Source organism: Mesoplodon densirostris, chromosome 11 (genome assembly GCF_025265405.1).
Source record: "Mesoplodon densirostris isolate mMesDen1 chromosome 11, mMesDen1 primary haplotype, whole genome shotgun sequence".
NCBI lineage: Eukaryota > Metazoa > Chordata > Mammalia > Artiodactyla > Ziphiidae > Mesoplodon > Mesoplodon densirostris.
The window spans coordinates 4650542-4667864 of NC_082671.1; the positions used below are offsets into that span (position 1 = coordinate 4650542).

Below are 17323 nucleotides of genomic sequence, written 5' to 3' on the forward strand. Positions count from 1 at the left end.
AAAAAAAAAGGAGCCCATAGTTCATCTTTGTCTCACGTTGCTCTCAGATAGCGATGGGGGGAAGGTCAGCTCATCTTACTCAGAGTGCTTGGTCCCGCTCAACCACTCTCACCCCCTTGCAGGGATCCAAAAATACTGGCATTTATTTTCCTATTACAAAATAAAACATGTTCTTCGATGAAAATGTAGAAAATATAGATAAGGAAAACATGCCTATAGCCCATCCACTGGTGGATATCCTAATCTTCATGCATACGAATGCTTTATAAGGTATTTTCCCAGCATAATCATGTCATGTGCTATTTCCTAACTTTTCACTTCACACATTGTGAACTTTTCATTTCACTATACTTTCTTCTGCAACACAATTTTTCATGGTTATATAGTAGTCCATCGTACGTGCCATAATTTATTAACCTATTTACCATTTTTGAACATTTATATACTTTCCAATATTTGGCTGTTATAAACAATGAACTTCCTCAGTGCTGAATCTTTACCAACCATGACAATTATTTCTTTAAGGTAAATTCCCAAAAGGGAAATTGGTGACTTTGAGGGTACATTCAACTCCTATCCTTGTGACTCTCCCAGTACATGGAATGGAGAAACTGAGGCACATGCTAATGCAGACGAAGCTGGCTGTAGGGTGGAAGGGAGAACTCCGACAACCTGGGGCACGTGAACACCCCGTGTCCACAAGCCCCACCCAAGGAACCTTCTAGGGGAGCAGTGTCTGTGGCTCAGGGTCAGCACTTTCTTCCTGACACATGAAAGGAATATATACTCTCAGCACCTGTTACCCAGCCTTTACCAGCAAGAGATGCTAAGGAGGACGTGGATCTGTGGACAGGAGTAAGATTCATCTCTTCCAGGGCTCTATTCCCTCGGGAAGTTCCTGGCAAAGGAAGGGGGTGGCTTTCCTTCCAGGCTTCCCAGCAGTAACGGAGCGCCCTGCTTGTTTTCTAGGTGGAATGGATAGCAGGGTCTCGAGCACAACCAGTAATGGAGAGACAAAACCAGTGTGCCCAGGCATGGAAAAGGCGGAGGAGGCTGGCGCCCTGCAGCGGGGCCAGTGGAGCAACAAGATGGAGTTCGTGCTGTCCGTGGCCGGGGAGATCATCGGGCTGGGCAACGTCTGGAGGTTTCCCTACCTCTGCTACAAAAACGGGGGAGGTGAGACCCACTGCGTCACCCTCGGCCCCCCAAGGCTGTCTCCATCTCATGCACTTACTGCCTTCTGGGGACTCCCATGGACGCAGAGGACACTGGAGTTGGAAAGACCCTTAGAAGCTGCTCAGGGCACTGCAGGAGAGACACCTAGACAGAGGGGCGACTTCCTGGGGGTTCCCTATTGTGGCTTCAGAGAAACATGGGTATAGGCTGGGAACCAGACGCATGGGAGTTTGGATTCTGCTTCTGCTACTTACTGCCTGTAATCTCGGGCAAGCCTTACCTTGGGAGCTCAGCTAAATGCTGTAAATGGAGATAGTTCCACCTGCCCTTCAAGGCTGTTGTAACGTGTAGAGGTCACGTGTGCAAAGGGCCTAATGAGCGGTAGCTATGCCGAAGAGGATGTCGGCACCCAACTGTCCCATGAGGTCTCGAGACTCCGTAGCCGTGGCTTCCTGTCCTCCCCCTGCTCTGTGACATGTGTCCCCCCATGTGTCACCTTTAATACCAGTGGCTCTTCCTTCAAGATTTTCCCACTGAAATGTGTGTGGGGGGAGCATGAACTCTAACTCTTTCCTGGGTCTTTCCTGCCTCTCATTCTCCGCCATCCCAGGCGCCGCAGCCACTCCGCTGCCCCTGTTGCTGGTCACTTTCCCACCAGGGACCCTCCTTCACGCGCTCCTGGGCCTCTGGGGAGCCCCCGAGGGATCTCCCAGGTGCTGAGGGGCTCTGGCCGAGCAGTGGGCTTGGAAGGTCCCCTCGTTGGCGGGTAGAGCTTCGCGGGGCTGGGCTCCCAGGGCTGGTTTCACGGGAGGCTGCAGCCTGCGCTAGAGGAGGGGCAACGCCAAGGTGGGTCACGGGGACAGGCCGAGGGGGTGGGAGTTCTGTGGGCCACGAGGCCTGGAGGGAACCCTAATGCCACACCTACCCCTCCGTGGGGTGTGGGAGCCTCCGTGTGGGAGCCCAGTCTCAGTGGTTTGGGGGAGAGAAAGCCCACGACGCAGGGTGGAAGAGGGAGCGTGGGGAGGGGGCGAGCACACAGACGCCCTGAGCCCAGAGTCTTACTCTCAGGATTGTGGCAACCGGGGACTGGCCCTGGGCTTGGAGGTTAACTTGTATTTTTCCAGAGGGGTGGGAAGGGGCGGATGCGTTCCGGCTCCCCGAGACTTCCTGGCCGGCAGCCTGAAGCCGCGGGACTTTGCTCGGCTGGCATCGCGAGAGAAGGAGGGAGGTCCCGACCCAGCCCCGGACCCTCCGCCGGCTTGTTCAGGCATTTAGGCCTGAGGGCGGAGGGACGGGGCTTGTCCAGGGAGGAGGAGGAGTCTGGGGGCTAAGCCGGGCCTTGGGGCTCTGTGTCTGGAGCCCGGTAACCAGCTTAGCTCCTCACGTGGCAGCGAGGTCGGGAGGTGAGCCGCTTTCCCCAAGCCTCTCAGGAATGGGGTGAGGGTGGCTGGGGAATTAGCAGGAGTGGCACGAAGAGGTGGGAGAGGGGTGCCAGGCCTGCTGCCAGCCACTGGGCTGAGGAGGGGAAGGGGCGGGGAGCAGGGCCTGGGCAGGGCACACGGGGTCGTGCTGTCGAGGGGAGGCGTGCGTCTGAGCTCCGCCTCGGGGCTCTGTGTGGGTTTGTGCGGCCCGGGGAGGTGGGGCCGTGTCTTGGGGGAAAGGCAGGCCGGGAGCAAGCGTGTCCACGGCCCTGGTTCCGCGCGTGGGTGCTTCGGGGGGAGCAGAGGCAGGAGGGTGGCCACCTCGTGCCCCGGAAGAGCCTGCCCTCCAGCACGCCGGTCCCCACGAGCCGTTTCGGGGCTCATGGAACGGTCCGCACAATCCTTAGGCCACCACCCCGGTCTCTTCCCCGATAGGGCACAAGACCTCAGGCTTCCTCTTCTCTTTCCCTGATGGACAACAGCAGCTGGAGGAAGTGCTCGGAGGGGCTCTGGGGCTGAAGCCGATGCCCGGGTTTGCTCTGAAGGGCATGAGTCACCCAGGGCCGCCGGGTGGACACGCGGGAGGCGCCCCTGCCAGCGTGAAGGGGACAAACCCGGGACCCGTGTGGCCTGTAGAGGGACCCAGACAGGCCCGCCTTTCCGGGTTTTGGTATTCCCAGAGGCTCACCCTTTCTGTCCCCTTTACCCTCTCGTCCCCTCCCCCCAGAGCACGGGTCCCACACTTCATCTCGTCACCTTCTCGTCTCTTTGTCAAGAGGGGACGGAGGCCTCCTTATGACAGGACCCTTCGCTGCCGACATGGGGAGGGGGTTGGGGAGGACGCAGACCGTCTAGGTTGGTTTGACCCCATCCTCCTGCTTTAGTGATTTTATTTAAACCCGTGGTTCTCGGATGGGGGCTTGGACTCCTGGGGGTGAGAGGGACGTTCTGAGCAGCTTCTGCAGGAGGGTGCTGGGGTCACGGGCTGAACCACGCGGGGTCACGTGTGTTATCAGCCTGCTTTTTCTGGGCCCTTTCTTGAACTTCATAGCTGTAAATAGCCGCTTTTGTGCTTGGCTGGGGGGATAAACTCGGGACTTTATTATCATTAATGTTTGTTTGGTGGGGAAGTCGGGGAGGAAAACGTCCCCAAAGTGTAATTTCAGTTCCAAACTAAAAATATAAGTGATATCTTCTTCGGTTCCTTCCAGCTTTAACGTTTGGTAGATCCTAATAGAAGTGAGTCCCCGAGCAGGGAAAAGGCTGAGACAAGCATATGATAGAGGAACAGGGAAACGGTGAAACACTGTAGTCGAAAACCAGAGATGCTGAGAAAGTGATACCAAGAAGCCTGTCTAAAATCAGCATCCATCAGGAGACGGGTGCAGGGGGTGCCTGCCTCAGCCACCTCCTAGATAAGCGCCCTCCCTGCCGTCCAGGCCTTGTGCCCAGTCCACCCCGAGCACCTGCCTGCCCCCCTCCCCATGGCTTTCTACAGTCAGGCCAACCAAGCCCGGACTGTGTCACCCAACAACAGTGACTTACTGTGGACCCACCACCTGCCAGGAATTATTCCGTGTTGTTGTGATAATCTATAAATAAAAATTGTCTGTCTGTGAGAGACAGACAATAAACAATAAACACAGTAAACAAGAAAATTACATAGCATATCAGAAGTCCCTGAGTGCTACAGGAGGGGGGCTGGGGGCGACCACACCGAAAACATTAGAGTAAAGTCTTGCCAGGGAGTGAGAGCCGGCCACGTGGATATTAGGGGAAAAGTGCTCCAGGCAGAGGAAACAGAGGTGTTAATGGCCCTAAAGCAGGAGTTTGGCTGGTGTGTCTGGGGAGCCACAGGAGGGGAGTCACTTTGTGGAGGCAGGTCACCCAGGGCTTGTCAGCCACTGTGAGACTCTGGCTTTCCCTCCAGTGATGGGAGGCGGGGCAGGGGTTTGAGCAGAGGGGCCAGTCTTACACTTGCACGTTGTCTGGCTGCTGTGTTGAGAACTGATTGCAAGCGACTAAGGGCGGAAGCAGACTGTTTACAAGACTAAGAATCTTGGAGTCTCCTTGATGTCCTTCTTTCTCACATACCTGTTGGCTGTACCCAAATACCCAAGTCCTGGCGGCTTCAGAACCTGGGCCTTCAGCCGGAAGCTCTCCGGCTCCCTGGACCCCGGCTACCGGCAGACTGAGTTGCCCAACACCCAGGCTGCCTGGGGCTGGAGACCCCTGTGAGGCTACAGCAGGATGTACCACAGCTGGACCTCTCACAGCCGGGATCTTAGAGGAAAGGGCCATAGCCAAGTAAAGCCCACCTCTGGATGTCAGGGAGAGAGAGCATGGGGACACCAGTGTCAAGGGCATTAGATGGCCCCTGTTTGCCTTGAGGCTGTCCGTAGATATACTAAAGAACGAAGAGAAACAAGGAGCGTTTTTCTTCCTGTAAGAGTCACGGTTATTTTATGAGTACGTGACAATTGGTCACCACTTTTAGTTAATGAAGCAATGCCAAGTATTGGTCCAGTGGTGTTGATTACAGCATGTAATGTTCATGCATGTTCACTGCTGTGTTGCTCATGTGGCATATCGTCAGTTTGTCTTAAAAAAATGTCGCCTGGAGCATTACAGGTGACGCCACAGAATGTGTTCCTATTGAGAAGGGTGTCCAGCAGAATGATTCCTTGGGGAATTCCATGGGGAAAAGTGCCAGGACATTTTAGAATTTGGGCAAGGAGACTAAACGGGGGATTTGGGGGAGCAGGTAACTGTGACTCCATCCTCCGTCTCCAGGAGTGGCTCCATCTTTGAGGGGTGGTGACTGGGGCTTGGGTGGGGAAAGAGGCAGTGCCCCAGGACTCCCTGGTGGGCACCTGGGTCCCTCCTGGGCGCTATCTCTTCCCTAACTCCCTCCCCGGTTTTGGGGCCAGTGACTCGGCCTGGCGGGTGTGGACCTTGTCCCCTCTGGCCAACTGCCCAGGAGCTCAAGGAGGCAGAGGGGGAGGGGCTCAGACTGACCACCGGACCCAGTGCGGTTAAACATTGGCTCGGTTCATGGGGGAAGAGCAGGTGGCACAAAGATGGGGAGGAGGGGCTTGAGCCAGGCTGAAAACTCTCCCCCTGCCCCCTGTCTTCTCTCTCTCTCTCTCTCTCTCTCTCTGCGATGTTTCCCGCTCCCAGCAGGACTGTTCATATCAGCTACTGGGTTCTCTCTTCCCTAATTTCCCCTTCCTGCCCAACAAGCCTTGGAATGATTTATCTGCTCATGTGCCTGAATTGTTTACGGTCTTTCTTTGCCCTTGTGGTCACCAAGCGTTTCCTTCAGTGCCTGAATTATGGATGCGTGGACTACAAGCCAGAGGCAAAGAGCTGGAGAAGCCTATTCCCCACTAACTTTTGTTTTAGCAATTTTATGACGGTATAATTGGCTTACAACAACTTGCACACATTTGAAGTGTACTGTTTGATACGTTTCGACATAGGTACACACCCTTGAAACCATCACCACTGTCAAGATAATGAATGTATCCGTCACTCCCCCAAATTTCCTCCTTCCCTTTCTCCAACCCCTGACCTCTGCTACCCCATCCCAATGCAACCAAAAACCTGTTTTGTTTTTTAAAAATATAACTATTTTCCAGCTTTATTGATATATTATGGATAGTAAGTTTAAGATGTAGAACATGATGATTTAATACATGTATATATTGCAAAATGATTACCACAATAAGGTTAGTTAACACCTTCATTCCTTCATATAATTACCTTTTTTTTTTTGTGGTGGTGATAACACTTAAGATCTACTCTCTTAAGAACTTTCAACTATATAAGACAGTATAGTTCACTGCAGCCACCATGCTGTATGTTACATCCCCAGAAATTGTTTATCTTATAACGAAGTTTGTACCCTTTGACCAACGTCTCCGCATTTCTCACACCCCCCAGCCTCTGGTAACCACCATTCTACTCTCTGCCTCCATGAATTCCACACGTAAGAGAGGACATGCAGTATGTACTTCCTCTATCTGACTTATTTCACTTAGCGTAATACCCTCGAGGTCCATCCATGTGGTTGCAAAATGCAGAATTTCCTTCTTTTTTTATGGATGGATAATATTCCATTACACATACAGCATTTTCTTTATCCATGCATCTGTTGAGGGACATTTAGGCCGTTTCCAGGCCTAGTTTTCCAGGTGGTTTCCAAACTATACAGTAGTTTGCATTTCTTATAATTTTCTATAAGTGGAATCATGCAGTATATACTTTACGTGGCTTCTTTCATTCAGCATAATTACTTTGAGATTCATCCATCTTTTTCATGTCTCAGTAGTTCCTTTCTTGTTATGACTGGGTAGTAGTCCATTATATGGATATACTACAATTTATCTCTTCTCCTGTTGATGGACATTTGGGTTGTTTCCAGGTTTTAGCTATTACAGATGAAACTGCTAAGGACTTTTGTGTACAAATCTTTGTATAAACATATGCTTTCATCTCCTTTGAGTGAACACTTAAGTGTGGAATGGCGGGATTATATGATAGGTGCACTTTTAACTTTTTAAGAAACTGCCAAACACTTTTCTAACATGGTTGTACCATTTTTACGTTCCTGCCGGCAGCGTATCCGAGTACCAGCTTTTCCACCACTTTACCAATACTTGGTCTGTCTTTTTAATTTTAACTTTTCTAATTGGTGTGAACATTATCTCATTGTCACTTAAATTTATATTGATTAATGATGTTGAACATCTTTTCATGTGCTTATTTGCAGCCCACATATCTTATTTGGTGAAAACCTGTTCAAATCTTTTGACCATTAAAAAAAAATAGGTCATTTGTTTTCTTACTATTGAATTTTGAGACTTCTTTATATATTCTGGATACAAGTCCTTTATCAGATGTGCATTTTGAAGTTTTTTTCCTCATTCTGTCTTATATTTTTCCTTTGCTTAACAGTGTCTTTTTTTTTTTTTTTTGCGGTATGCGGGCCTCTCACTGTTGTGGCCTCTCCCGTTGAGGAGCACAGGCTCCGGATGCGCAGGCCCAGCGGCCATGGCTCACGGGCCCAGCCGCTCCGCGGCATATGGGATCCTCCCAGACCGGGGCACGAACCCGTATCCCCTGCATCGGCAGGCGGACTCTTAACCACTGCGCCACCAGGGAGGCCCTTAACAGTGTCTTCTGAAGAGCAGAAGTTTCAAATTCTGATGAAGTGCAGTTTATGAATTTATTCTTTTATGACTCATGTTTTTGATGTCACATGAAAGAAATCTTTGCTTAACCCAAGGTCTCATATATTTTCTTCTAGAAGTTTTATAGTTTCAGGTTTTACATTTAGGTCTACAATCCATTTTGGGTTAATATTTGTATAAAATGAAGGTATGGATTGAAATTCATATTTTGTGTGTGTGTATATCTACTTTTTCTAGCATCGTTTATTAAAAAGACTATCCTTTCTCCAATGAATTGCCTTTACACCTTTGTTAAAAATCAGTTGTCCAAATGTGCATGGCCCTGTTGCTGGACCCTATTCTGTTCTGTCAGTTTATTTATTTTGACACCAAAACCACACTGTTTTAATCACTGTATCTTTATAATAATATGAAAATAAAGTAGAGGTAAGCCTAAAACTTAATTCTTCTTTTTCAGAGTTGTTTGGCTATTTTAGGTTCTTTGCGTTTTCATATGAACTTTAGAATCCGTTTGTCAGTTTCTACAAAAAAGTCTGCTGCGATTTTGATGCGGATTACAGTGAATCTATTGATTAATTTGGGAAGAACTGACATCTTAATAATACTGAGTCTTCTGACCCATGAACATGGTATGCCTCACCATTTATTTAGGTCTTCTTTAATTGCTCTCAGCAATGTTTTGCAGTTATGAGTGTACACATCTTTTGTCAAATTTATTCCTAAATAGTTCATCTCTTTGACGCCGCTATAATGGTATTATTTGTTAAATTGTAATTTATAATTGCTTGCCGCTAGTAGAAGAAATGCAGTTGATTTTTTATGCTGATCTTATATCTTGTAACCTCACTAAATTAACTTATTTATTCCAGAAGCTCTTTGGTACATTCTGAGGGATTTTTGTTCTTTTCTTTTTAAATACACTTTATTGAGGTATGACTAATGTACAAAAAGCTGTACACATTTAATGTATACCACTTGATGAGTTTGGAGGTAAACATATACTTGTGAAACCATCACCACAATCAGTGTCGTAAACATACCCATCACGTCCCAAAGTTTCCTTCTGTCCTCTGTTTTTCACTTTAATTTTTTGTGTGTGATAAGAACACAACATAAGATTTACCTTCTTAGCACAATTTTAAGAAAACAATTCAATGTTGTTCACTATGGGCACTATGGTTACAGTGGATCTCTAGGATTCATTCATTCTGCAAAACTGAAACTTTATACCCTTTGACCGACATCACCCTGTTTCCCGCTTCCTCAGACCCTGGTAATCACCATTCTACTTTCTGATTCTATGAGTTTGACTATTTTAAATTCCAACGGATTTTCTACATAGGCGATCGTGTCATTTGCAAGTAAAACAGTTTTATTTCTTCTTTTCTGATCTGAATAACTTTTAATTCCTTTTATTGCCTTCTTGCCTTGACTAGAATCAATATTGATGGAACCAATGTTGAATAAAAGTGGTAAGAAATAGTAAGACTGGACACCCTTGTCTTGCTCTCGACCTTAGGGGTTAAGCAGTCTTTCACCATTAAGTATGATGTTATCTGTAGGTGTTCTGTAGATGCCCTTTATTCCTTCTATTCATCATTTGCTGAGAGTTTTTTTTTTTTAATCAGAAATGGCTGTTAGATTTGGTCAAATACTTTTCTGGGGCTTCCCTGGTGGCGCAGTGGTTGAGAGTCCACCTGCCGATGCAGGGGACACAGGTTCGTGTCCCGGTCCGGGAAGATCCCACATGCCGCGGAGTGGCTGGGCCCGTGAGCCATGGCCGCTGAGCCTGTGCATCCGGAGCCTGTGCTCTGCAACAGGAGAGGCCACAGCAGTGAGAGGCCCACATACCGGAAAAAAAAAAAAAAAAAAAACTTTTCTGCATTTATTGAAATGATTATATGGTTTTTCTTTTTAAATTTTTTAATATGATCCACTGATTTTTTTTTGAATGTTAAAACAACTTTGTATTCCAGGGATAAACTCCACTATGTATTACTTTTTTATATATATTGTTGGATATATATTGTTAGATATCTAAAATTTTGTTTAGAATTTTGCATCTGTGTTCATGAAAGTTTGATCTATAGTTTTCTTTTCTTGTCTTTATCTACTTTTGTTATCAGAGTAATGCTAGCTTCATAGAATGAGTTGGAAAGAATTGCTTCTAAATTTTCTGCAAGGGTTTGTATAGAATTGGTGTCATTTCTTAAGTTTTTGGAATGTTCCCAGCCTTGCGTGAGCACCATCAGGCTCTATCTTCTTGAGGGATTCTTTCCTCTCCTTGGGTAGTGTCCTCACACGCATGTGCTGACCAGCACTCAAGCTCATAGGGGACCCTCTGCAGACACTTGGGTCTCTCTGTGCACGTCTCTCCCCCTGGGACTCTATCCTGTGAACTCCCCTGCCCAGCTGCCAGCAGATAGAGGTCTATGGTGGAGCAAATGCCAGCATTTCTGGCATCAGTAGACTTGTCTCAGGCAGTGACTGTGAAAACAGAAGCAGAAAGGATCACTAAGGGAAATCTGATTTCAGTCTGCTAAAAGCCCCTCTCTAACATTGAGAGCAGTCATTTCCTTGACAGAAATTATAGACTGTGGGCTGTGGGAATGCTCCTGGATATCTGTGACTCAATGAGCTGCTTCTGTGGCCACAAGCTATGTTATTTAGGCAGCAACTGAAGTTGATGGGGAGCAAACCTTGGAAGGTATGGATGGAAACTTCAGAGTGAAGAAAGTGACTGGCTAGGTCCTAAGTAACTTGGTGACACCTGATCTCTGCCGTGGTTCCAGACATCTAGACAGATGTCCCCGCCGTTTTGCGCAGTCCCCATCCCCGGGATTCTGACTGGAAGCATGGGGTGGTAATGGGGGGAGATGACCGTGGACCACGAGGAGGCTAGTGCCGCATAATGGACAGCCTGTTTCCCACCCGCAGGTGCCTTTTTCATCCCCTACCTCATCTTCCTCTTTACCTGTGGCATTCCTGTCTTTCTCCTGGAGACAGCGCTGGGCCAGTACACCAGCCAGGGGGGCATCACAGCCTGGAGGAAGATCTGCCCCATCTTTGAGGGTGAGTAGCTCTGTGCCCGACTCCAGAGTCTCTGCACTAGTGGTTATAAACCTTGTTTGGAATAACTGGGTGGTTTATCAACAGTGCTGATGCAGATAAGACTCTGTGTCTTTATGTTAAACCTTCCACCGTGGGCCCAAGACTGAATTACTGCCAGGGAATTCCCTAAAAAGAGAATTTTAATAAGAAAAAAATGTCATTAATAATTCTACCATCTTTGGAATTCTCTGGCGGTCCACTGGTTAGGACTCTGTGCTTTCGCTGCCAGGGGCCCAGGTTCAATCCCTGGTCGAGGAACTAAGTAAGATCCCACAAGTTGCGTGGCATGGCCAAATAAATAAATAAATAGATAAAACTTTTACATAGCACAGGGAGATCAGCTTGGTGCTTTGTGACCACCTAGAGGGGTGGGATAGGGAGGGTGAGAGGGAGACACAAGAGGGTGGAGATACGGGGATATATGTATATGTATAGCTGATTCAACTTGTTATAAAGCAGAAACTAACATACCATTGTCAAGCAATTATACTCCAGTAAAGATGTTAAATTTTTTTTAAAAATTCTACCATCTTGACACAATAGCTATTTAAAACTTAGGACGTTTTATTTCAATATTTCTCTCTATATAGGATGTTCTTTAAGATTCCATTTTGAAACAATTATATGTTCACAGAAAGTTGCAAAAGTAGCCCAGAGAGGTCACGTGTACATTTCACCCAGTGACATTTTCATTTTCCTCAATGGTAAAAATCTTATATAGAACAATATCAAAACCTGGAAATGGACATTGGTACAATCCGCAGACCTTATTCGGATTGCACCCGTTTCCATGCACTTGCTTGTGTGTGTGTGTGTGTGTGTGTGTGTGCGTATAATTCTGTGTAGTCCTATCACTTGTGTTGACTCGTGCAAACACCACCGCTGTTCCATGACCACAGAGATCTCCATCCTGCTGCCCCTGCATAGTCACACTAACCCTTCCCCTCCCCACCCCTATAACCTCTGACAGCCACTAACGTGCTCCCTATCTCTATAATTTTGTCATTTGGGGAATGTTATATAAATGGAATCATACAGTATGTGACCTTTTGAGACTGGCTTTTTCACTCGGCATGATGCCCTTGAGATCCACCCAGATTGCTCTTGTATCAATAGTTCATTCCTTTTTGTTACTGAGCAGTATTCCGTGGTGTGGATGGTTGTCCTATGGTTTATTTAACCATTCACCCACTGAAGAACATTTGGGTTGTTTCCAGTTTGGAGAGATTTACTTCATTATTTCTTTCTCTCTATATAAAGTTTACATATCTATTAATATGAAATATACACAGTTTCTGCTGCTGTCGTTTTTGTGGGGTTTTTTGGCCACGCCATGTGGCAAGTGGGATCTTAGTTCCCCGACCAGGGATTGAACCCTCCCCAGCACTGGGAGCGCAGAGTCTTAAGCACTGCACAGCCAGGGAAGTCCCTCTGTTTTTTAGTTAGTGTTATTTTCCATTTTTTACACAACAATCATGCGATTGCATAAACTTCCATCAAAGGGATATATCATAATTTGCTTAACAATTCTCTGTTCTGGGCTTTTTGCTTATTTTCAATCACTGATAAACTGATATTCTGCTATCATGTATCTTTGTAGAGGTAGCCTTTACCCCCCTTTTTTGGAGTTATTTCTTTGGGATAAATTCCCAGGATTAGGATCACTGGATCAAATGGACAACCAAGTTGATGTCTCTTGACCTGGCTTATTAAGTTGTTCTATGGAAGCGTTATGCTGACGTACACATCACCAGACTTGAGTAAGCGTCTTTCCTCTGTATCTTTAAGAGCTCTGAGTTATATCCCTGGTTCCCAAACTTGTCTGCACAGTGGAATCACCCCAGGACCTTCCAAACATCCTGAGGCCTGTACCCCACCCCCAGAGATTGTTATTAAATTGGTCTGGGGTCTGGTCTGGGCTTTGGAATTTTAAAAATATTCCCAGGTAATTCTACTACTATGTGGACAAGTCTGGAAATCACTGAGTTATATCACTTGTAAACGTGTTCACTAGTGTTGCAGATGCAGATGCAGCTCATCATTTTTCATTTTGCACACCTACGATTATTAGGGAGGGTGAGCATGTTCTGAGGATGTTCATTGCCTATGTGTATGTGCTCCTCTGCGAACTGTCTCTTCCTGCTTTTAATGCGTGTTTTTTTTTTTTTTTTTTTAGTTTTATTTTTTGGCTGCGTTGGGTCTCCGTTGCTGCGCGCGGGCTTTCTCTAGTTGCGGCGAGTGGGGACTACTCCTCGTTATGGTGCATGGGCTTCTCATTGCAGTGGCTTCTCTCGTTGCGGAGCACAAGTTCTAGGCGCGCGGGCTTCAGTAGTTGTGGTTTGTGGGCTCAGTCGTAGTTCACAGGCTCTAGAGCGCAGGCTCAGTAGTTGTGGCGCACGGGCTTGGTTGCTCCGCGGCATGTGGGATCTTCCCGGACCAGGGCTCGCACCCGTGTCCCCTGCGTTGGCAGGCGGATTCTTAACCACTGCGCCACCAGGGAAGCCCCTTAACGCGTGTTTTTACATTTCAGAAATATATCAGACGAATTCCAGGGAACATTAGCTATTGGACTCTCAGAGTTAGCCTTAGACATTTGTAAGATAGCTTAGAATCAGTGGGCTGGCAGCATGCAGATGAGAGTGCACAGGCAGCGGGGCAGGGCAGCAGGAGACGGGAGGAAGCCCAGCCTGGCCTGGGAGGGCTGCACGACGGGAGGGGGCAGCGAGCCAGGAGCCCGGACCCCATACCCCGTGTCTCAGGACACTCAGGGGAGCACAGACCCTCTCCTGAGCAGGGGTGGGCGGGGCCAGAAGCCTGCCCAGTGTCCCCAGCCCCGTGTGCCTCCGCCCAGGTATCGGCTATGCGTCCCAGACCATCGTCATCCTCCTCAACATCTATTACATCATCGTCCTGGCCTGGGCTCTCTTCTACCTCTTCAGCAGCTTCACCGTCGACCTGCCCTGGGGGAGCTGCCGCCACGACTGGAACACAGGTGAGGTCACCTCCACCTGCTCTGCTGCGGTGACCAGGAGAGGGATTGTCCCCATATCCTGGTCCCCAGGCCCCAGCCTTCACTGGGGACATGCTAGAAATCTGCCAAGGAGGGGACAGGGGTCTAATGTCAAAGATAAGAGCGAGAGTCCACCAGCACCACAGGAGAAACAGCACAGACTTTTTCAACAACATTCCTGTGTTCAGTCAACGTATTAGGAAGATAGAACTGACTTCTTTTTGTGCACTTTAGCCCTTTATGGATTTTGATGTGAAACATGGTGAGTTTGATGTATGGATATATTGTTTTCTCATTTATTTATTCTTCATGTCTTCTTTCTGATACTATTTTAGGCTTTTCCAACCCCCAAGTCATCTGGATTTCACCAGGGATAAGCTGTTTTGTATGGCATCAATATAATTTACCATAGCAATTAATTTTCTCCCGTGATTTTCTTTTAAGACAAGAGCCTCTATGGTGATAGAACTACTAAGTCTAATGAATTGAAAGTAAATGTTAAATTAAAAATTAAAATTAAAAATTTCTAGGGCACTGCTTTCCAAAAGAACTATCTGCAGTGATGAAATGTCCTTTGTACTCTCTGATACGGTAGCCACTGGCTACATGTGGCTATCGAGTACTTGAAACATGGCTAGTGCGTGTGAGGACCTGAATTTTAAAGTTTTTATTTAATTTAAATTAATTTAATGTAAATAGCCACACGTGGCTGGTCACTGCCCTATTGGACCACGCAGGTGGACACTGTCCTGCTCCCAGTGTCCAAACACCTCTCATGCCTGTCAGTGAGGCCCTACCTGTGCCATGATGAACTTTTTCTTGTTCAGATAAGTTACTCAGTTCTGAGCTAGAGTGTGAATCTTTTTTTTTTTTTTTTTTTTGCGGTACGCGGGCCTCTCACTGTTGTGGCCTCTCCCGTTGCGGAGCACAGGCTCCAGACGCTCAGGCCCAGCGGCCATGGCTCACGGGCCCAGCCGCTCCACGGCATGTGGGATCTCCCCGGCCTGGGGCACGAACCCGTGTCCCCTGCATCAGCAGGTGGACTCTCAACCACTGCGCCACCAGGGAAGCCCTAGAGTGTGAATCTTTTACTCACTTGCCAGGGAAGTGGTTTTGCATGTTTCTCCTGGTGATCAAGGCCCCCTCGCCCTCATATTTTATACTGTCTCTCCAGGCTTTCATTCCCTTGTCACCACTTTGTCTCACTACTTGTCAAGTGAAAAGTCAAATCTTGGAGCTACCGCCCCTGACACCCCAAGATCTGCTAGGTTCTTCTCAAGTGTGTCTGCTAGTGCCTACACTGGCCCCAGCCCTTGACTGTGGCACTCACCCCGCTTTTCCTCTGTTTGTTGCAAGATCTTGAGGGCAAAAATGGTGTCTTCATCTCTACACCTTTTGCACTTAGCATCGTGAGCTCTCAAAAAATATTCATGGAATGAATCAAGTTTTTAAAATCTGTTTTATTCTAATATTTTATTATGTGTTTTTTCTTCCTTCCCCCTTCTTTCCTTCCTGCCTTCCCTCCCTCCCTCCCTTCCCTCTCTCTCTCTCTCTCTCTCTTTCTTTCTTTCTTCTCTGTGCACTAAAATCCGCCCTGACAACCAGCTTCTCAGATGGGGATTTTATCCAGGTCTCAGTGCAGTTCCTCTTGTAGAGAGTTTCTGCCTTTCTGGTGCCCAGGGGCTTGGCCTCAGGCCATCATCAGGCCTGTGTGCTTCTGGCTGACTTGGCAGGGGGAGCATCTCTGAGGCAAATTCAATACCCAGGGCTTTGGCTAGTAGTACAGGACATCCCATCCTGTCCGGAAGAAACAGCCCTTTTGGGTATGCTGAGGCTTCAAGGAAAGTGACTTGGTTTGGAGGAGAGAGGGCTCCGCTAATACCCCGTGGTTCGGCAGATGTGTGTGGAGCCCCGGCTGTACCCCAGGCTCTGTTCCAAGTACCGGGGACATGCAAGGTGCAGAAACAGAGCTCCTACCCTCGTGGCTTTCATTCTAGCGGCAGAAGACAGACCAGAAACAAAATCAGTGCATCCCATGTGTCATGCTAGAGGCACTGCTGTGCAGAAACCTAAACGGGGAGGAGAGACTGGGAATCTTAGGGGTGGGGTGTAATTTTAAATAGGGTCATCGGGGAAGGCATCTCTAAGAAGGTGACGCTGGGTCATGCTCTGAAGGAGGAGGGCGTGTGGAGGCAGACACTAGGTAGGAGAAGCACCAGTACAGAAGTGGGGTGGCATCCGGGGCACAGCAGGGCAGGTGTGGCTGGAGCGGGTGAGCGGGGGGCGGGGCAGTAGGAGAGGGGTGGATGGACTGGGGCCTTGGGGGCGGTGGTGAGGTTTGGGCTTCTTTCTCTGAGTGCGATGGGAAACCCTTTGGAGGTTTCTGAACTGGGACATGACATAGAGTCATGACGTGACTGAAGTTTGAGCAAAGCCACTCTGGCTGCTCTCTGGAGATTGACTCTGGAGGCAAGAGCAGAAACTGGGCCCATCAGGGACCCGGGAGCCATGGTGACCTGCACCGGACTGGTGGTCATACGTGTAACGGGAAGGGTCAGGTCCCAGATTTTCTGAAGGTGGAACATACACAATTTGCTGAGCTGGATCCCAGCCTTCACTTCACCACAGACAAGCAATGACGGGCCATTTCTAAGAAGATTAGCTTTCTCATGTGCACAGTGGGGGAAACGCTCTCTGTCTTTATTGCTGTTTCCCAGGATTACTGTCCTAATAAAACGTAAAGAAGAGTGTGAACACTCTTTGTGAAAAGTCCATAGTCGTAGACGGGTAATTAAGAGCCACTATTTATGGAGTGCCGGGCAGTCTCCTTTTCATTTACTCCACTTATCAGTCCTACACTGGGCTCTTCTCATGTACATTTATTTATTTAAATTTATTTAGTTATTTATTTTTGGCTACGTTGGGTCGTCGTTTCGGTGCGCGGGCTTCTCATTGCGGTGGCTTCTCTTGTTGCGGAGCACAGGCTCTCGGCATGCGGGCTTCAGTAGTTGTGGCACATGGGCTCAGTAGTTGTGGCTCGCGGGCTCTAGAGCGCAGGCTCAGTAGTTGTGGCGCACGAGCTTAGTTGCTGCACAGCATGTGGGATCTTCCCAGAAGGGGGATCGCACCCGCATCCCCTGCATCTGCAGGCGGATTCCCAATTGCTGCACCACCAGGGAAGTCCCCTCGTGTATATTTAGAGACCACGGAAGTGAGGCTTAGAAAGCCACACAGCGAATAACCGGAGGGGGCCAGGGATTCAAGCCAGAGTCTTCTGATCTGTACCTGTGCTCTTAGCTGTCAGCTACATCACTTCCCCAGAAGGCATCCTTATTGTTCCTCAAAGGTCATTCCTCAAAGGCCACTCTCTACAGGACAGTGGCCCGGAAGTATTCGTATGTTTGAAGCTG

At 48.1% G+C, this 17323-nt stretch overlaps 1 protein-coding gene across 1 annotated transcript in view; it reads left to right on the forward strand.

Moving 5' to 3' along the window:
- Window positions 1-1034: 1034 nt before the first annotated feature.
- SLC6A13 (solute carrier family 6 member 13) overlaps window positions 1035-17323 on the forward strand; it is a 31042-nt gene continuing 14753 nt past the window's right edge. Inside the window, exons 1-3 of the mRNA XM_060113375.1 lie at window positions 1035-1176; window positions 10730-10864; window positions 13755-13895. Of these exons, the coding sequence (XP_059969358.1) occupies window positions 1035-1176; window positions 10730-10864; window positions 13755-13895 (418 nt within the window). The remainder of the gene's footprint in view (window positions 1177-10729; window positions 10865-13754; window positions 13896-17323) is intronic.